General features: G+C 43.6%; 2 protein-coding genes across 3 annotated transcripts in view; one reads left to right on the top strand and one right to left on the bottom strand.

Moving 5' to 3' along the window:
- Nucleotides 1-1,995: 1,995 nt before the first annotated feature.
- Nucleotides 1,996-5,900, bottom strand: LOC124064366 (prostaglandin reductase 3-like). The gene is made up of 2 exons (XM_046398764.1): nt 5,306-5,900; nt 1,996-3,126 (listed from the first exon to the last, which is right to left on the bottom strand). Exons 1-2 carry the CDS (start codon nt 5,587-5,589, stop codon nt 2,196-2,198), a joined length of 1,215 nt encoding a protein of 404 aa, XP_046254720.1. The 5' UTR covers nt 5,590-5,900; the 3' UTR covers nt 1,996-2,195.
- LOC124064365 (teashirt homolog 1-like) overlaps nt 5,008-20,979 on the top strand; it is a 35,561-nt gene continuing 19,589 nt past the window's right edge. Inside the window, exons 1-2 of one of the 2 annotated variants that reach the window (XM_046398763.1) lie at nt 5,008-5,144; nt 7,202-7,768. In XM_046398763.1, the coding sequence (XP_046254719.1) occupies nt 7,729-7,768 (40 nt within the window). In that variant the 5' untranslated portion in view covers nt 5,008-5,144; nt 7,202-7,728. Of the gene's footprint in view, nt 5,145-6,084; nt 7,000-7,201; nt 7,769-20,979 lie in introns of those variants that run through there. The other variant, XM_046398762.1, reaches the window with a different exon arrangement.

Here is a 20,979-nt window from a genome sequence, read left to right as displayed (position 1 = left end):
ACATAGGACAGGATGTTATCGTGCCATACGGAGCTATGCACATAATGTGATCTCACATGATCTTATGGGGATCCAATGGAGACTTGGTGCAACAGCCTGCTGTAGTATGCTTTGCATTGAGACAAAACAAAAACAGGGCTCAACGAGTGTGAATAAGAAAATGGTCGGGAACAACAGGGGCTGTATGTTGTCTAACAAAAACTGGAAGTGAGATTTTAACTGTCAAGTTTAATGTCTGTTGACAGCAGGATGCTTGCTAACGTTAGCCTCAGGAGCTGGAATGTTTTTAAGTTACTTGGCAACAATGCCAGTGGAAATGAGCGACTATCACTATCTCTATCTGTTCAGCCAACTAATTATCTGTGTCCACATCCATAATCAAAATGGTTGGGGTTAAACCAGAAGTTGAGCTTAAACTGGAAGGTGGACAGGACCGACCAGAAGTTGTCGATTTAAGTTGCATATATTTATTATATATTAGAAAAGTAAAAAGTCCAGAACATCCTTATAATTCACCAAAGAACCATTTGCAGAACAAGCTCTTTATAAACTTAAATTGATAATCTTCAATCAGACGTCCAATGATGATTTTCTTTCATCAAGAGTATGAATGTTGACACATTTAATTCAGATGAAACTTGTATATTACGTATTTCTGCGTATTATCATCTCAGCCGAGTGGTACTTCTCGCTCAAATCTAGGCCTCAGCTGCTCCAGGTCTACGTTAACTTGTTGCTGTCACTGACCGTTGTGGTTCTGCTTGGAAAGTACTCACTTGATCTTCCAAAATTTAACTGCTATATATACAAATGTGCTACACGAGCGGACTGCCTAGTCTGCCTTTTTAATAAGGTTTATATACACATAGTTGGTGATTGGGTGACACTGACACACCCAAAAAACAAGAGCACATGTACCTCAAAGCCTGCTGCAAACCATTTCAAGAAACTATGTTGTTTATTGCAGAAACTGTAGCAAAACAGTGCACACTGTTTTCATCAAACGTGCCCCGATTTCTCCTCTGATTGTCAACGGGGGATATAGAAGATAAATCAGCCCGAAACTCTTGTAGTCTGAGCCTGGCTTTACGCTACATACAGTACATCAATACAACATGGATGGCTTCAACATACATTTCTGCTTCATGCATTTTTAAAAATATAGTTATTGAAATGTTTTAATGCATTGAGGCGTTTACAGTTACAATAAACACTAATCCTCTAAGTCTATTATTTGTGTTTTATGTAGAAATGAGCTGCCACGTGATGAAACTTTTTAACATCTGTTGTGCTGCTTTGTTTCTCGTTTCTAAAACTAGATGGAATACAAAAAAATGGAAATGAAAAAAAAATGTCAACGGGCATTCCACAATACATTCACTATAAGTGATTTTTGTTTTACTTGCAGTAGGGAAAAGTAATGGCATTTTGTAGACCAACTCCTGGTTAGCTGGACTAATTTTTTTTTTTTTTTTATTATGTGCAGCTTCTGGGCATGTGAATGAAAAGATTGATTGTGTGAATACTGTTTCAGTCAGCCACAAACAGGCAATGAAATATCAAGCAAACCTGGAGCAGCATTCACTTTTGACAAGCACATACTAATGTAAGCCCCTATTAGAAAAACAATGAAGTCTATCATAAAACATTTATGGTAGATAAAGTGTGTGAGAGCGCTAAAAGCAAGCACATTATGGCAGCAGGTCTAAAATAATTTCAGAGGTGGATTTGCACCAGAAGGTGGGCACACAAGATTAAGAAACGGTGGAGTGAAAAAAAATCTTCCAGGTGAATTTACAGAGGCTGCAGTTTTTTAATCAGAATATTGTTCAATATCACCACCGATGTGTAGTTAATTAATTATTCATTTATTTTCTTTTTTTTCATGCTAAATTCAGTTTTGCAAATGAGGAACTCCTGAATTCTCACAGAAATTATGCTGGAATAAAAACCCTGTATTGCTTAGGATTTCAACAAACATGATAGCAGAAAATAAAGTTGCAAATTATGTTTATTCATTAAAGCATTGTGTATCTTTACTCATATTTGCTTACTTACTCTTTACCTATTATCAGTCATCTTACAAAAATAATCGTATTATTTTATTGAAATCAAAGCCCTACAAATGTACATTTTTGCCTTAGCAATCATTTGAGTTCAAGTATGAGTTTTTAGTGCATTAACAATCAGTTAAATCACAGCTTGCTATTGCTAACAGAGGGTGGTGCCACATCCACCACCACTTTGCCAAGGTTTTTCCCAGAATACATGTAGTCCACAGCCCGGAAGACTGACTCCAAGCCGACGAATCGCCCCTCCTCTGCCAAATCCCCACCATCCACCTCACACACAAGCTTCCCCTTGGCAAACATCTGCATCATGCTACCTAGAGCCTCCCTGTAGTCACTGATGAAGTGGGGCAGGAAGAAACCCCGAACGCTGGCCGACTTCTGGAGCAGCTTGACTGGTAGTGTTCCTCCTCTGAAGGGCGGGATGCCTGATGCGCTCTGGTAACCTGAGATGAAGCCGATCACGATCAGCCGGCCCTTATTGGCCAAGCTGTTCACTGCGACTTCTAAGACGCTGCCTCCAACTGACTCATACACCACGTCTATGCCTTGCGGGTACTCCTTCCTCAGGGTCTGCGCCAGGTCTTCTGCTGTGTAGATGATCGGTCGGTCACAGCCGATGGATTTTAGGAAGCCAGCCTTCTCGTTGGACGAACAGGTCCCAATCACGTGACAACCGGCCTGTTTGGCAAACTGCACAGCAAACTGTCCTGTTCCTCCAGCAGCCGCCGTGACCAGGACCGTCTCACCTTTGGCCAGGTCACCCAGACGTTTCAAGGCGATGTAGGCTGTGGCACCGCTGACCAGCAGGGTGAGGAACTCTGGCTTCACGGCTGGGACAGGCACACTTTCCTTTGCTGGCACTACCGTGTACTCAGCAAATGCTCCGCTGCCGAAGTAGGCCACAGTGTCCCCAACGGTGTAACGAGAGCTGGCGCTAAGGCCAAGGCCAACAACCTCACCAATACCCTCGAAACCGGCGTCGAAGGGGGGCTTCACAGAGGGGTCATAACGTCCTGCCGAGTAATTAATATCAGAGGCGTTGATTCCCACAAAACTGAAATACAAAGATAAAAAAAAATAACTGTGGAGTAAAGGTGAGTTAAAAAAATCTGTTATGAGGTTAAGAACAATAGCACACATAACATTCACAATAACATATAGGAACGTGTATGTGGTCATTAACATAAGCATGTATTTCCTCAATTCCTGTCTGAAGGTCAAGACTTCAGCTTCCTTCTCTAGACATGTCTGCACGGGGCACAAGCACCCTGGTTTGTTTTGGCAATGATTCCTTATTCTCTGGAACAGAACAGTCCTGCACTGACAGGGAAAGGTTTGTATCACAAAACACATTGCATGATGTCATGATTCATTGTCCTCACAGACACCCACAACAAACTGCACTTCTAAAATTTTAGAGAGTTGCTTCTTGCCTCAACACGAAGACGGCTGTTTTCATCTTACTTTGGTAACATATTGGAAACAAATACGCGAGAAGGGAATGTTTAAATAAATCATTTACCGTCTTTTAGAGCGGCAGGCATGTTGTGCCTGATTACTGTGCATGTCACACGTGTACTTTGAGCTTGTGGATAATGCTTCTGTGCTTTATAGGTGGGTCACAATGACATAACAAAACACCGTGGTTTGACTTCTTTACACAATCAGTGTCACACATCACTGAAACTACTGAGGCTTTTCATTTTAATCAAAATAAAATGAGCTGATGCATGACAATAAAGTCATAATCAAATCTTAGAAAAACTTTTTCACCTAATGACCATCTCGCCAAGGTGAGGTTCAGCAAATTTAAAATCCCTAAAGCATCATGATTTAATGACATGATAGGTGTCACAAATACGAAAAGAAATGTTAAAGTTTCAAGGCCTCTATTTTTGATTTACAGAAAAACTGATGATTAAATTTATGGAAATAACTGGTTTTGGAGCGCTGTTTTATTAAACAATTAGTAAAAGAGAATTTATTATTTTGGACTGAGCGCTTTAAATCTTCATAAAAAACAACACCACAGTCTGATGTCATCTCTGTTCTTCATGTGCCAATCATGTATTTGTATCTATTTATGTTACTACATTTTAGTGCACACACTGATCAAATGTGAGGGTGTGGAGTGTGAGGAGTCTTTTGAAAAAAGAAAAAAAATCTCTAATTTCTTCTTTGTGAATTAATACCCTCTTACACTGAAGTCATGATCTTCACTTTCTCCTCATTCAACACATTTGTAAGGATTACGCTCAAATTGTGCAATATGGGCCAAGTGGTTCTCAAATTGCCTCACAACTGCACAAACACACACACAGAAATATTTATTTCCTCTGTAAAATTTTCACTGATCCCTGATGGTGACACCTCACTAATAAAACCATCATAAGAGTCAAAGGTCTTAGTTCACGAGCAACCGATCACTGTCTCGGAGGACGCTAATGTACTGAGTTTACACTCAATCTGATGGACAATATACATTTTATTGGCAGTATATATCACAATAAACCCTGAGGTGCATCTGGAAATGTAACAGAAGAATCAGAAATTGAAAAGATCATTCATTTATGCCCTCTCCACCTTACATGAGCCAGTGTGGTTTAATATGATCAGGTTCTACACTAATCCTTGAGTCCAGGTAGGGCTAAAAGGGCTATCTGGACTTCAGGTGTGTTTACTCTTCCCTATCCGTGAACACACTGCTGGGCCCTGCTGCTGCGAATGACAGAAATGATACTGCAATTCCCGCGCCATCTAACACTGCATCTCCGTCTCCATCATCTCAATCTCTTGACGCCAGTCTGAGCCCCCCCTGCATGACTTTCTGTTTGCAGTTTGGTGACGTAGAGAGACAGGAGGACAGAGACAGAAGAGAGAGAGAGGGGGGGAGGGAGAGAGAGAGAGAGAGAGGGAGAGAGAGAGAGATCCCGAGATGGATTGATAGACAAATGCAGAGAGGGCGGAACTTGGAATTACAGTACGGCGCTTATTCCTCACGTATTTTGCCATCTTGTGATGATGATGATGATGATGATGATGATCGCAGGTGCTGGACACGGGTGATTCGAGGTAAGCCCTTTACCCAACTTCTCAACATTACTGAGATAGATAGACATCAAGTAATGATCCACAGAGAGACTCAGAACACGCTTTAGGTCACCTACTGCTATTCCGAGGGCACAGAGAGGAAGCAGTGTGTTTGTGCCCACCTTTCCCAAACAACAACTTACCGATTTCTGACGAGCAAGTCCGCGTCTCCGGGTGTCGGAACCGCAACGGTTTGCATAGAAACGGCTTCTCTGAAATGAGGACTAAGCTTGTTTACGACCAGCTTTTTCATGCTGCTCGGTATGGAGGAACCTCTAAAATCCATGAAGTGCGCTGAGTAGGACATATCTATGATAAAGCGCCGTGCAGTCAGATGAACTCCTGAAAGTGCGTCGGTGCCTCTGCGCCCCCCGCCGATTACCGATATCGCTCTCCTGCCGTTTCTCCCCAACAGCAGGCTGGACATGACTCCGAAATGTGACAAAGTTCACGGGCAGCTTGACGTACGCTTGTCACAGTAATGAACCCGACTGCCATTAGCCTGCGCTACAGGCTTTTCCCTCTGCACATGCACAGCGTGCAGGCCGAGCCGAGCCGGGCAGAACGCGCTGTTCACTAAAAATAAAAGCCACGATGCTTTGCAGTGGGACTATGGGTTACTTAAGTAAAAAAAATAAACAACAAGCACCGAATCCAGTATTTAGGATTAAAACGTTGCGCTGGTGCAGCCTTGTAAGTAGCACAGCAGCGCCCCAGACTTGTCGTTGGAGTCCCTCCCCTTCCCGGACACAACACTCACTTCCTAGTAAGGTGAAACAAATCAATCCCCATCTCCTAACATATCCTCAACCGCTTTCCTCCCACGAAAACAACACCAACCCCGACGGATCTTTTCACATAGCCCAGCCAGAAAACCGTGTACAAAATACAACCACTGGGCGTATTGCGTAAATGCGCTTTGGTTTAATTCGCATTTTATTTTGGAGGAGGCTGTTTGCCGAAACATGTTTGTGTCCACATGTTACACCTGTAACCAAAGCCCGCATCAGCTATTCGTTGAAGTGCGTTGTTCACGTTGTATTCTTGCTCGTTTTGCGCACCACTGTTATCAGCTTTTGTCATCTGACTGTCACCTTGTGGAAGCGTCGATGCTATTCAGAATAATCACGTAATGTAATTACTTGAACATATTGGACCATTGACCCCCCCTGCCTCCCCCCAGTGGGACAGTCGAACCTCTAACTCGTGCTCTGTCAGTGCCACGCTTTTCTTCGCTAAAGGTGACAGCTAACTTGTAACAGCCTTATTCTGGAGTAGTAGTTGCTGTGTTTTGCCAAGCATTTTCATATAAGTTAGGTTTTAGTTGATCTGCCGTTAAGTTCTGAAATGATTCCTTTCCTTTGTCGGAGGTTTGGGATTTTGTAGAGCAAAGGGAGCAGGAGAGAGAGAGAGGGGGGAAAACAAGACAATTAAAAAGATTGACAGGTAGGCTCCTCTGTCAGGGGTGACGCTTGTGGAGAGGGGAGGAGTAAAAATGTAGCAGGAAAAGCCACTCGATGCGTCTGTCTATCAGTTGAGACTGTCTGAAACAGCTCCTGGATCCACCGCGTTTCCATTTTTTTTTCTTTTCTGTGAGACCTCGGATCACTCCCTGGAGTTTTCCTCCCTCTTTTTGCCTTTTATAAAGAGACAAATATTTTAGTTCATATCGACCTGATCTGTTGTTGGCGAAGCTTGGATGCGCCTGCGTCTTATTTGTTTCCCCTCTCTCTCAAGTGATATCCTCTCCACCGCATCAACCACCCCTCCAAACAACCGACTCTGTCCATGATGCGATGAGATGAGCGGTGGAAATTATTTCCACCACTCTTAAGACGTAAGTAAGAGAGAAAGCCTGATCGTCCCGTTTATTTTTTTTTCAATGGGAGAGAAAGAGGGAAGGAGGGGAGGGAGGAAAAAGTCTCCGCCGGACTGGTGAGGCTGGATCCGGGCTGAGGTGGCGTGGTGGTGACGGGACTGACATTAACCCATCTAATGCCTGTCTATCTATTTTCTCCTCTTCCCTTTCTCTGTTTCAGGTCTCTGGCAAAAGAAGAGAAGGAAACATAAGGATACACTACTTACCAGAGCTGTGTGGTGCGCTCACACGGGACTTATTTGTTTGATTACAGCCAGAGTTTATTTATTTCTTAGATTTGGTGTGCGTAAAAGACGCCGCAAAGTATCGCCCCCCTCCAAACAGCACCGGAGATTAGGGGGATTTTTTTCCAGGGGGAGTGAACTGAAAACTTGGTTTTCAACGTGCTTTCTTGCGGCTGCTGCTTCTTTTTTTATTAGCCCTGCCATGAGAGAAATGAAGGAAGATGATCCTTGATGGACATGAAGGTGTCAGGAGCTGGCCGAAGCCCTTCGTAATTTTTGTACTTACTGTCGAAGCCGATCCAGCCATAAAGTCCCAAAAAGAGCAGCCAGTTTGAAAAGAAGACATTTTCAGCTCCGAGATCAAAATCTCTTCCCCCGAGAAACGGGATGATTCTTCAAAACTAATAGACTTGATTTGTTTGTAATTCCTGTATGAGAAGCACCGTGGAAAGTGACGGTCACTATGCCGAGGAGAAAGCAGCAAGAGCCGCGGCGATCAGCAGGTATAAGCCGCCCCTCCATAACGACCATTTCATTTCCCAGTAGCCAACTAGTTTTCATTTACACATAGCCTACCAAATGGAAATTTCTCCTTCCACATCACATTCTTTAGTTGTGCTGCATGCTGGAATTTATTTTACAACTCTGTTTATATTCCGTTTGTTGTGTTATTAACACAGGGCGCAACTCACCCCCTGACCCACAGTTGTCTTTAAAATGTGTTTAATTGCGCAAATGACGCAAATGAATGCGCAATGCTACTTTGAGATTTTTTTTTGTCCTCCTTTGCCAGGAAAGTTCTCTTAAGAATGGTGAGATAAACTAAATGGCATGTTATGGGGGATAAAAGGGAGCTTTTGAGGTTCAAGAGTGAGTAATGATGAATAATTGACTGGGAAAGAAGGGGGAGAAAACTGGTGAGAGCCGGTTTTTTCTTTCTTTCTATTTTATTAGAGGATTGCCATCCTTGATTTGATGCGTGATTGATCGCCTGTCATGTGGCAGTCTTTGATCCATTCATCCCTGATAAACATCAATAAATCTTTCAATGAAGACAGCCATGCCTCTAGTGGGTTTAGCCACTCTCTCACACAACCATCCTGTTGTCTCAACCAGGTACTGAGAAGAAAAAAAAGTTGTGAAATATGCTGGAAAAATCACCCCTTTTTATTTTAAGGGAATCTACTAAAAGCAGATGAGGAGATGGTGCATATGTTGAACAGATCTGAGGGTAAATTAACCCAAACACTCTTTTATAATAAGGTGTGTGAATCCCCTCTTAAATGGTAAATGTTTTTTTTCTTTTTTTTTTTGCAAGTTCCCATCCAAATTCATCCCACATTCACCGTAAGAATCAGTCCAGAAATGAAATCAATATCCACTGCTGGAGGGGAGTATTATATTTGCAATGTGACCAACTGATAAAACCAGGTCTTGGCAGAGGACCGACAAGGTTGACTTCTAGTGGTTTGGATTTGGACTCCCCCTTTTTCCTCTCGTCTCCCTGCAGCCTTTAAACAAATGTAAATGAGTGACAGGGGTTTCTACCTCTGTGCTAATGAGGCCGAGCCTTTGAAGTTAGGCATTAACAACTGGAGTGAACAAAAGACAGTTACAGAATTTTAAAGAGATTTTGAAATATGAGGTGCAAAGCGGGTCGAACAGGAGGGCCAGCCGACGAAGACTTTGAACTCAGCAGGTTTTATCATTTCAAGCTAGGAGCTGGTGGTGGTGGTGATGAGGATGAGCAGAAGGATGAGAAGCAGTGTAGGATGGAGAACATTCAACCGGTGCTCACCGTCGACTTCTTTCCTTCTTCTTTGCCTTTCTAGCAAAGCACTTTTCACACGATTTCTGGCCCAAAACATGAAGGAGGCTTTCAGTTAGGTATTCAGGCTCATTTGACTTTGTGTGTGTGTGTGTGTGAGAGAGAGAGAGAGAGACAGTTTTGACTGTTTTTTAGGCAAAATAGCCCACCGATAGAGGCCAGCCATGGTGGGAGCAGAATGACTCCCGTTTAGTTTCTGCTTGTAGATGGAAGCATGAAAACATGACATCGCTGTGACCCCTCCCTCCCCCTTTTCTCTCATCACACACACACACACACACACACACACCATTGATCCATTACACTGTCCACTGAGTGCCATGTGCATCATGGGTTGTAATGGTCAATCACAGCTTGGCAGACGGGATGCTTTCCATTCTTCCATGAACATGACAGTGGGTCAGAGATAACACCCTCCACTCCACACTCCCAGTAGCAACAAACAACCTACACACACACACACACACACACGAGGTTAGCCTGATGCTCTGCTGGGAGCTGGTACTGACCTGTGGCTTCCTCTCTGAGCAGCAGTACAGAGGGGAAATTTCTCATGGTGGGACTGTGCATGGAAATGAGAGCACAGACAATTAGAACAACAATAGCAGACGTGTCTCGACAGGCTTCTTTTATTTTCTCACCTTTTTGGAGAATGTCATTTGCTGTATCATTTTGATTTTTGTGTTTCAGGACCAAATTTTGCATTAAATACCCCACAATACCAGACCTGGCTAAAGTCAGAACTATGAAGTTTTAAAATCAGTTCAGAAATTTTACACTTTATTTTTCTATAATGCAGGCAGCTTTTAAGTAAATGTTTTTCATGTTCTTGCAGCAACAACTGGATTTTTGTATTTCTTACTCTTCCCTTAATTTAAAATTTTCTTGAAACTTTCAAGGAATTCCTACGGCAGGTTTTACAGTTACATTAGACAGTTTTGATTGTTATACATTATGAATTTTTTTCTCAGATGGTAAATTTGCTGCAGTATCATTTTCATGTTTGTGTGTGTTAGTGTGGTATTGAAGTCTACAGAAAATTGCAAAGACACCAGGCATAATTTTACAGCTTGTAGCTTCCATTACATTTTTAATCTTTTTTAACTTTTCAGAATCTATGCTTAAAATTCCTGAAAACAAAGCTAAGATGGTAAGAAACCTTGAAAACCTGTATGAGAAAAGGTTTAAAAAACCCAGTATATTTTCCTTTCTTGAGCATCTGTTTTATTTTGTACACCTGCATGTTCCTGTGTGTGTTATTACACTTAAAACCTCACTTCATCAAAAAAAAAAAAAACACCTTTAAAGGTGAGGAGGACAGGAGGGAAGGCAGGAACAATTAAAAGTCAGGATGGAGTGATGCAGTCTTTCATCCAAGGGAGGCTTAGATAGTCTTAGAGGAGGAAGATGAGGAGGAAGAACAGATAAGATAGTCGCTCTTATTTCTGTGGAGCACGATGGTTAATTATAAGAAAGACTGTGTGTGTGTGTGTGTGTGTGTGTGTGTGTGCATGTGTGTGCATGTGTGTGTGTATGGGGGGGGAGACAAGGTTGCTTCCCGTTGGCTTCATTAGAGAGAGCCCTAATTATCTGTGGAGCTGATGGATTTGTGACAGGCCCTAACGATTAATGCTGACAAATTCAGTAAGGTGTCAAGTCCGCAGCTGCCTTGATGTAATCAAGTTGATATTATACAGTCCCCATAGCCCCTAGTGCAGCACCAACTCAATTTGCCTGTGCAGGTGACAAATGGACTTTGCTACCTGACTAATCACGTCAGGAGACAATGCCAGTTAATGACCTCAGTAAGCCCCCACCACCCCCTGCACCACCACCACTACTGCTCTTATAACCTTGTAATAAGCAAGCCACGCCGGCTACAGCACATCGCAATCTTTCCCTCTGTACTCTTTTTTTATTTTCTACCGTCTTGTTCCTTTGCTTTCATTTTTAATCCTTTCAATTAAAGTTACATTATTGCGTCCGTTGTGGCGGTGCATTTCCATAAGTTTTCCGCTTGTTTTCGCTGGAATGTGAGGATGGAAATTTTCCAACTGTTGCAGGAGATTTATTTATTTTTGTATTAATGACACGGCTCAGGCCTGTTCTTGCCATTTGATATATCAGCACTCCAAAGTAATCCCGGGTACCCTTTTTAAAATACAGACTTTCAGTTGAAGTTCTAACACTTCTCCATGTGTTGCAGCCCTGCTAGTAAATCACCACCACATCATAACACAGTCCCCACGTACTTTGGCTGAATGTCCTCCCAGCTCCGTGCTGTAGCCGCCTTGCTGAAGGCCTGTAGTTTATTCCGAGCAGGAGAATCACAGTGCCCAGGGATTAATGATTTTGCATGCCCGGGGTAGCTAAGATTACACAGCGACCTTTGTGCTCTTACTTGACGATGCTGTTACGTGATATTCTCCCCTCGAAATAATCGGCATGCTGAGATTTATGCACCCCCTACCCTTCTGTCTACACCAGCGTCCTGAGCCGCGTACACCCTCTGGGTGCTTTTGTTTTTTTACTTTTAATGTTGCCAGATTTTAAATACCACCCTCCTCTTTGAGAATTAGAACAGTCTTGTTCTGTGAAAAGTTGATTTTTGAAAAAAGGACCTTGTGTTTTTGGCCTGAAAGTTGGAGTGGCTTTTAACTTTCACTGCCATAAAGACTCCACAGCATTTTAGAAATGAGTTTATGTTAGAATTCATATTTGTGCATATGTTTGTGTGTGTGTGTGTGTGTTGTGGGGGGAGTAGAGAGACACAGGCGAAGAAAATGTGTTAGTGTTTGTAGCTTAGCACTGACCGGTGTTAGTTTTCCAGGAATGAATAACTTGAACGAGTGCAGCAGTAACCATGCGACGTTAGTCATTCTCTTTAGCACGGCCTGCCTTCAGGTTCCTGCATCGTTTCCCCCACAGGAGCTCAAAAACAACCTCTAAGAGCAGCTCCACATATTTCTCACTTCTGCTCATATCGCCATATCTGCTCACTATTTCCAATCAAAACGGGAGATATCAGACTGAGCAGGAACACATATCGATCCACAGCAACCGGTTTTATTTCCCCCCCTTCAGTCGTGCTCTGTGTTTCCTGGGCATTCCCTTTAGTGTGAGTGTTTGGTGGTCGGACTCGGCTAGAGGTTACGCTAATTGGAGCGGTGGTGTCGTTAGCAGGTGGCATCGATCGACCTCGTCGATTGCTACTTTTGCTCCTGCACCACCCTCCAGAACTATTAGTTAAATTTACATCTGGGATTTGAGGCAGTCAAAGGTCAAACATGCTCAGCTCACTCCTCTAATGCCTTGAGTCACCACAAGTACCCCCATGGTAGTGTGTGTGCGGTAGTAGTTTCTTAGTCACATTATTTTATTATCTTTGCAGATTTAATCCTATTGCACAGGCATCTCACGTAGAAAATTCTTAAAATCCTCAAACAGTTTAAAGATCAATATAAAAGTTTTTTTGGTATCGATTATCAGGGAATAACTAACAGAATCAAATGTATTAGTGAGGTTAAAAGCTGCAAGTTTTTCTTGATCACATAGACAAGGATATATTTCTCACCATGGCGGTAATACCCCTCCTCGTCTTCTTTCTCTCTGTTTCTCTCTGAGTATTTCCAGGGCATTCTCAACAAAAGCTGCCCTTAGGGCATGCCGCTACCATCACTAGCAGTGCGTTGTTCTTGCTGCACTTTAGACACACACACACACACACACATCGTCAACCATAAACACAGACAGTCAGACTGACTGACAGACAGACACACACACACACACGCACACACACACACACACCTACACCTAATGCTTAAGTGCAGCCAGCATGTCTCTGTGGGAGGTCATAATGGAGGTGGCTTAGTATGATGGGAAATCATATCATTAAAGCAGCCAGATGTGCTTTGTTGCCTGCCTTGCAGCGCATAAAAACAGCAGCAAGTCATGGGATCCAAAAAAGAGAAAGAAAAAAAAAAAGGAAAAAATCCAAGTCTGAGAAAATCAAGTCTGAAACAGATAGAAAGCAGCCCTCTGGGACTGGGCTGACAAGCAGTCTTACTCCTGACTGCCATAGAAAAACAATTTCCCCCCAAATAAAGAATATTTGTTCTCATTTTTCAATGTTGCAGCAGCATAACAAGCTCGTTTTTTTTAACTTTCAGATTCAGATTGGACTCAAAGCTTTGATAAACAGTGTGCTGTTACTGTTATCAGCTCTTTGTAAAGTGTGCTTAATTACTATGTAATATTTGTGTTGTGCTGAGTAATTACATTTTGTTAAGGCTCCACAGTGGGGGTGTAAGGCTTTTCAGCTCATTAATGAAAAACTGTTCGTATGTTGTGTTTAGTGTTGTTTTTTTTCTCCGGCACATAATTTGAGACATGAGAAAGATAAGAAGGGAAGCGTTCAAGAGAAGTAGTCGCGCAACATTTAAGGTACCGAAATTGACATCTCAAATTTTCTTAAGTAAAGTATTACATTTGCTGTGGGTAAATTTGCTCTCTTGATCAGTGCATTGCCTCCTCGAGAGGCTTTGGGAAAGTCTGCTCGAGCCAAATTTAACATGTTACTTCTATCAATAAAAGATGAGCAATTACAGAATATTTTGTCTAATAAGTATTTGAATTCCTCAGCGCAGGGGGAAAAAAAACATGTAGCTTACCCACTCATTACATCAGTTAGCAGGGGGAGTGAGAGGCAGCTCTTTGATGCCAACAAACAAACAAGACAAACGAGATGGGCCCACTACAGAAGAGCAAAAACCCCATCCGGGGACATCCAACCCCTGCACACTCCTCCCTCTCCTCATCTTCTCTTCTTCTATGCCTCTCTCTCTCTCTCCCCCTTCTCTTTCACATACCTCTCATCGCTCCTCTCATTCCTAGGCACTCCCTCTCCCTTTATTTCTTGCTCTTTTCCCCTCTCTAGTATGTTTCCCATCTCACATCCTCCTCTCTTCTGGATAAATACTCGCTTTTTGCCATTCAAAAGCAAAGAGAAAAGAGAGGGAAATGCTGGTGGGAGAGGAGGAGGAGGGAGGATAGGGTGATTGAAAAACGAGTGTGGAAAAAATGTCTTTTTCTCTTTTTTAAAGCGTCCTCCTTTTTTCTGCCTGCCGGTTTTACCTCATCAGACAAAGTCAGGTGGAGATCGTCGGGGAAATGAAAAGCGAATGAAAAGGAAACAAATGAGGGGAAGAGTTTAACTTTGAATTCTTGATTATTTTTTTGGAGCTGCTTTTTCCCCAAACACTTAGTCATTTCAACATGGTGTGAATGCAGAGAGCAACGTAACGAAAGTTTGTTTTGCAGTACTGCCATTGCAGTAATTGAATGGAATGAGAGATGGGAAGAAGATGATGGTAGTGGGCACCGATGTTTAGTTCAACAGCAGGACGATCAAAGAAGTGGGTGGAAGTGGGTAAGGGTCTGTGTGGGTGGATGCAAGGTGAGGGGTAGTCGTAGTCGGATGGTGTTTTGGGGTGGGGGGGATTGGCTTTTAGGATCAGTATTAAAGCTGACAGATGAACGGGACGATGGACAAATTTTCCCGCAACAGCTGTGACTGCCATCATTATCCTGACAGGTGTCAATTAAGAATTACTGCCCGGCCGGCCGAATGCCCCTCCCGACTCACACACAGGTCCCTCCATCCAACCCTCCCACCCCCTTGTCCAGCTGTCGGCGTGTGAGCGAAATAACACTTTACCCTTGTCAGTGTTTTCACAGGCCCTGCAGCCCCGGTTCTCTTCCCCCTTTGAAACGGCAGCCAGCGGCAGATGCTCGCTGGTCAATAGCTTGCCGTTTTAGTGATCACAGTGATGTGTTTATAGGACGGGCGGGTGGGAGCGGTGGATGGTTTCCAGTTTTGTCCATTTGTAGCTGTCCAAACTGTGCTCTAATGTCACTCTGCTATCAGGTAACCAAGCATCAGCAGAAAGAAACGCAATGAAAAATCGGTGATTTAACTTCAGAATGAGAGCCTTCCATCAGATGGTTACTGCTTTTTTAAGTAACCCTCAGTTATAATGATTTAGCTTAGGCTGAAATATGCAGTTTAACTCCATTCTACAGGTTAGAAAGCTCCGTCATTACATCCCTGGTCTGTGTGTACGTGTGTGTCTGGGTGCGCTTGTGGACACACTGTGTGGTGTGTTCAAGTTTTGCAAAGCCATGGCTGCGGACTAAGCTCGATGCTGCTCCTCTTCACCCTCTGATACTCACCTTGTTAGCTAACACAAGACCACTTTCATCCCACATTGTAAAGTGGGGAGTTGAGGTCAATGAGTGAGAAAATGAACAGTTGCCGTTGCCCATCTTGAAGGTTCCCTTCCAGTTAACCCGCTGGCTGACAACCACATTTTTGGGCCGGCAGGATTCCTGCTTTACAACGAGAAAGGGGAAATTTAAGCATGTGTGTTCTCCATTCCCCATATTTTCTCAATTTTTAGGGGTTTAAATCAGCGTGGTGGCATGCAGCTTAATTTCTTTTAAATTGTTAAAATGTAATAGAAAGCATTATGTGTGTGAGACCTAGGATTCAGTTGGAGTGGTGACAGTGTGTGTGTGTGTGTGTGAATGAGTAATAAAGAGGGACACATAAAGTTTAGCATTACATACCTTTATTTCTAATTATGCAGAATATAATTTACTCTTGTATGCACATATGTTGTATGAATTTTAAGTTATCCGCTTGTGTGCCACACTGTTGACGCTGTGCAGTTATTACTAGGATTCTGTAATAAATGCAGTTTTCAGAGCCGCCGCATAATAAACATGAGAGGCTTCAATCGGTAGAAGGAGGAAGCAAAAACAGCAACGCAAAAAAGCAACATGAGAGTGAGCGCAGAAGGCTCCCCAGGAATACACAGATGGATTTGCATGTTCACTTGGGAGTTACAGTTTTGGATTTCCTCCCTAGAAATCATTTGCCACAGAAAATAACCGAGGAAGATAATATCAGTGTTATTTCGCTACTCCTGCTTTATTTGCATATCTCTTGTTTTAAATAAGGCAACCCCTCGGAGTGAAATTCGGTTTGTTTTTTGGAGCTTCATTCTCCATCACCTTTTTCTAATGCCTCAACCTCTCTCCCTCTTTCTCTTTTTATTTAATTCTTTCTTTAGGCCTACCTCCTCTCTTCTGTCTCATACTGGCACTAGACTGCTCCGAGCGATTATCAAACCTGAGAATATTTTCCATCCCCATGCAAATCACCCACCATGCTCTCTTATCGTGCCTGCTTTGCCCCACCCCTCCTACCCCATCCACCCCAAACGGTTGTGTGTAATCAAAGTAAACGGCAGCTAAAGCTAAAAGGGAAATGCTCTTTGTGGAGATGGATGGAGGGATTAAATATTAACCGGATGCGGCTGACTTAAGGCAAGTGTTTTACATAGCAGCTCCCACCGCGGATGCCGTGCATTGATCCCCTCACCCTTGCGCTTTTACTTGTTTGGCTGCCTGCCGTTAATTTTTCACCATCATCTCACTGGCCAGGTCTTTAGAATGGAGAGAGAGGCCAGTGAATGGTGCACCCAGCCACCCCCTCCCCTCCCCGTGCTTATAACGGGGGCAGGTGAGATGGATGATAGCAATTTGAAATTTTGTTTGTGCGTGTGATCATGGAGATTGTTTTTGGTATTACCATGGTGTAACAATTCCAGTGATTAATTGAGGCGAATGCTCGTTGAGGTTTGGGGGAATTGGTGTACACCGAACCGGAGGTTGCAGGTTCTCCACCTTCCTCCGCTCTTGACTTGTGAATGTGGTGTTTATCGGCTGACCTTGGAGTCCAACACTGCTGCCTTCTTACACACACTCACACACACATACAGCGACACTCTCCCAGGATCCTGCCTCCACACACTGCCCCTCTTGTCATATCACTGCCTTCATTTCCTCATGTCTCCCTCTTCCTCTCCTCCAGCTGTGATTAAAAGAGAAAATGAAGCCGTTCAAACCAAACGTTGGGCAAAAAGGAGCCTAAACAAAAACAAAACAACTACAGTGGCCACACTATTTAAGTAAGTGGACATTAGTGGTAGGAATGCTCTTCCTGTGGCAGCGGCACGGCAGGTTTTCAATGTGTTTGTTGTCTACATGTGTATTGCAATATCCAGTGGGTCACGGAGGCAGCTTATTAACAGGCAAGGGGGGCTCATACCAGTGGCAGTCCAAGCCCCCCTTTTTTAACCACACACACACACACATATTAACACGATTGTTGCACTGGTGCTGTTGACTGCATTGTGACAGCCTTCTGGCATTTATAAATACAGTGTGGGTCGTTTGGTGAAGCTCTACCCAGCAGTCATCAGACATGGCCACCCCTCATCACTCAGCCCTAATGACTTCTTGCCCCCACCCATGCACCCTGGGCAGACTACACATCAGAAGGGGTCGTATGCAGGTCGTGACCCCCGAGTGGCCACGGTCTGGACAATTGCTGCACTTCTTAACGTGTTTTTTGCTTGTTCTCCTCCTCTCTCTGCCTCGGTTTCTCTCTCCCTCGGCTGAGTGTAGGTTCAAACAGATACAAGCCCTTTACAGTCGACACCAATGCGTCACTGCTGGAAGGTGCACATAGCTGATATTTATAATTCTGCATGGATTTAATTTGAATAATTTTCATGCAACCAAAAATCCCAAATATTTTCTCTATCAAACAGAATTACATCATACCAAAATGCCTGCAGCCTATAATAATAAAAATAATAGCAATAACGGCAATGACAATAATAATTACACTAAAAATATTGTTGCCTTGTAGTTTAATGCAATCAAAATGCTCCATTAGTGTTAACTGTAGTTAAAAGAGCTCATCTTAGAGGTGTAGCTTAGCGTTGCATTACACATATTAAACTTATGGATAATCTTTTAGGAAATAATAAATATTGGTAAACACATGTATTAATATGTCTAACCAGAACTGTTTCTTTTCTTCCTTTGTCTCTTGGATCCTCACCAACTTCTCCCTCCTTCCCTTACTGTTTTCTTTTTTCTGTTCTCCCTCTGTCTCTCTGTGTCTCTCGCTCTTTTGCTCTCCTTTAGTCAAAGTAGCCCTGGTCCCCATAGCAACACATAGTGAACTCTTACTCATTAGTGTGTGTGCAGCCCAACTGAATGGCCTGAATTCTGTTCCTCATTCCTGTGATTTCATACCCACACATCCACCACCTCGTCAGGGTTTTATCTGACTGAGTAACATCCGGTGATGATGTTTGGACATTTGCTCAATTCAAAATCAGTGTGTTTGTCTTGTAATCGTTGGTGAACTGCATGTATTCTTGTGTGACATCGCATGAAGATTGAGAGGCGACACTGGGAAACGTCCCTCCGTCATGCCTCACTCACGCTTGGCTGTTTTTCTTTTCTTTTCTTTCCTTTTTTTTTTGGGCTGTTAAATCTCCAGAGCGCTGATAACAGGTCAGCCGTTGAGAGAGAAACGAGAAGGAGGAGGGGTGTAAAGAGAGGGAGAGAGAGAGAGAGAGAGAGAGAGGGGTAGGTGTGTGTGTGTGTGTGGGGGGGTGTAGATTGAGGAAGTGAAAGAACCAGGATATGATTAGAGAGAGAGAGTAAATGTAAGTGTGCATGTAGAGGGAAAAAAAGGAAAGAGAGATTGGTCTTCTTTATGCTGGCTCACCCATTGCGTGGGTGGCGCATGGAGTGGAGAGGTCAATGGGATGCCGTGATAGGCTAATCTGCTAGGAAGGGAGGGTTAGGGCAGGCCTTACGGGAGCAGCTCATTGGCTAGGCTCATTTGCCCTGTGAAATAAAATCTCATCTTGTCTTTGTTTTCATTTTTTTTTCACAAGATTGATAGTGCGGGTATTTGCTCTGAAATCTCAAGTGTGAATATTTATCTGCCTGCATCTACACTGTATGTGCACATGTAAGTGTGTGTGTGGCATACTTTTCTCAGTTCATCCCAGTTCCTGTGGGAGTGTGTGTACGCGCGATATTTCCAGAGCTGTGTATGCTCGTCCTCCAGTCAGACACATGGATGACAGATGACCCAGTGGGAGACACTAGCCATCCTGCCCAACCGGAATCATGCCCCCCCCCCACCTGCAACCCCCCCTACTAAAAAGTGCACACTTTGTTTACTTCCTTGGCTTTTAGCCATAAATCCTGGATCCACCTCCGTTGTGGCGTTGTCCCCTTTTCCTCAGGTTACGGCTTTGTACACGATCATAATAGCTGCGTCACTGTGAGTGTGTGTGTGTGTGTGTGTGTGTGTGTGTGTGTGTGTGTGTGTGTGTGCGCGCACGTGCAGGAGAAGAAACCAGCTGCAACCTGGCTGCATGCATGCCTGTCTATCGCTACAAGGGGGAAGAGGGCAGGACGGGGGCTTACTGGACCAGAGGAAACCTAAATCCTCATATAAAAAGGCCATGCGCTCAGCCTGGGCCGAGGGAGGGAGGGAGAGAGGGAGGGAGAAAGAGGGGAAGAGAGAGGGAGACAGAAACAGGGGGGAGAGAGGGAGAGAGAAGGGAAAAAAGTTGATTTCCTTTTTCAGCAGAGCCATACATCACAGGGCCTCCCAGCTGCAGTGTCACAAGCTGACAGAATGACATGTGTCATTTATCAAAGGGGCCAGGCGGGGGCCTTGGGAAACGTGCACCACAAAGCCTGAGAGAGTTCATTCCAGCGCTCAACCCTCCCTTCTTCCTTTCCTCCCTCCCTCCCTCAGCCCGCCCCCGCCGTTCACTCTCCTCCTCGTTTTCTCTCGTCTCTACCCCCCCCAACAACCTCCACACCCCACTCCCACCCCACTCACTTTGCCTTGTGCCAAAAAAGGGCCCTGTAATGTTTTCTGTCTTCCCTGTGCTCACACACAGCCACTGTGTGTGTGTGAACTTGTGTGTGTTTGTATACACACGGCTGCCCCACTGAAAAGAGGCACTTGCCGTACCTTGAAGCCAGAGTCAGTTCAACTTTGAAGAAAATCTGAAAGAATAAATCACATTAAGAGAGCATTCAAAACCCTTCAAGCTAACAGTTCAGCAACCTACGCAGAATCTCTTTATTCATCAAATCATCACCCAATGATGATGTAAATAATTCTTTAGTATTTTTTTGTATTAAGTTTTGGTCCCAAAAGATATTTAATGTGACATCTAGAGGTGGGCGATACGGCCTTAAACTATTATCATGAGTTTTGAGGATATTTCTGTTATAATGAAATTGTTGATAAAATGACAAAAATCTGAAAAATATTTTTGGTTTAGAGCTCACATTAGTTATTGAACTTCGCTTGCAGGATTTTTGACTCCACCACTGCTTCTGTTTCTCGTGGTGAAGCAAGTTTGTTGTATGGCCCCCGTTTTGTTGTTTTTGTTGTCTGTTAGCACTTCTAATTACTGTGGTTTGTTGTACATCTGATCTTTTGTAGCACAACACAACTTTGCCTTGCTACTTATATCAGTGAATTGATGTGTGTGTGTGTGTTTGTGTTTGTCATGCTGTTGCTGATGTGGTTAAAGATGACCATTATCTCTGATTGTTTACTTAATTTATTATCATTTTTTTTAATTCATTTTATCTCCTAGTGGTCTGGAAACCTTTGTACATACATGCACATACACGCACACACTCCATACCTGTGACTGAAGAGTTGTTTGACAGAGAGATTACAGTTTTCCGGGCTGGTCGGGCCACAGTCGGCGGGCTGCGGGGTCACGGCGCTGAACGCTCGGGCCCGTTTAAGAGCGCATTACGTTGCAGAACAGCTTGTACATAGGAATGTCTGTTGTAACCTACGTGTCAGTTACAATGGCAAGCTGTGTCAGTCCAGTCATGGCATGCCTATCTACAACTTTCTCTGTTAATGTCTTACATCACCGCACACACTCCATTTCCAGCTTCCTCTCATCC

Source organism: Scatophagus argus, chromosome 9 (genome assembly GCF_020382885.2).
Source record: "Scatophagus argus isolate fScaArg1 chromosome 9, fScaArg1.pri, whole genome shotgun sequence".
In the NCBI taxonomy this organism is placed as follows: domain Eukaryota; kingdom Metazoa; phylum Chordata; class Actinopteri; family Scatophagidae; genus Scatophagus; species Scatophagus argus.
Note: the sequence above shows the minus strand (reverse complement) of the source record. Positions and strands in the feature narration are given on the sequence as shown.

What these genes read in the sequence shown, in the direction of transcription:
- LOC124064366 (XM_046398764.1), bottom strand. Translation starts at nt 5,589, where the DNA reads ATGTCCAGCCTGCTGTTGGGGAGAAACGGCAGGAGAGCGATATCGGTA. An exon ending in GACTTGCTCGTCAGAAATCG is followed by an intron (nt 3,127 to 5,305) that starts GTAAGTTGTTGT and finishes TTTGTATTTCAG; the next exon opens with TTTTGTGGGAATCAACGCCT.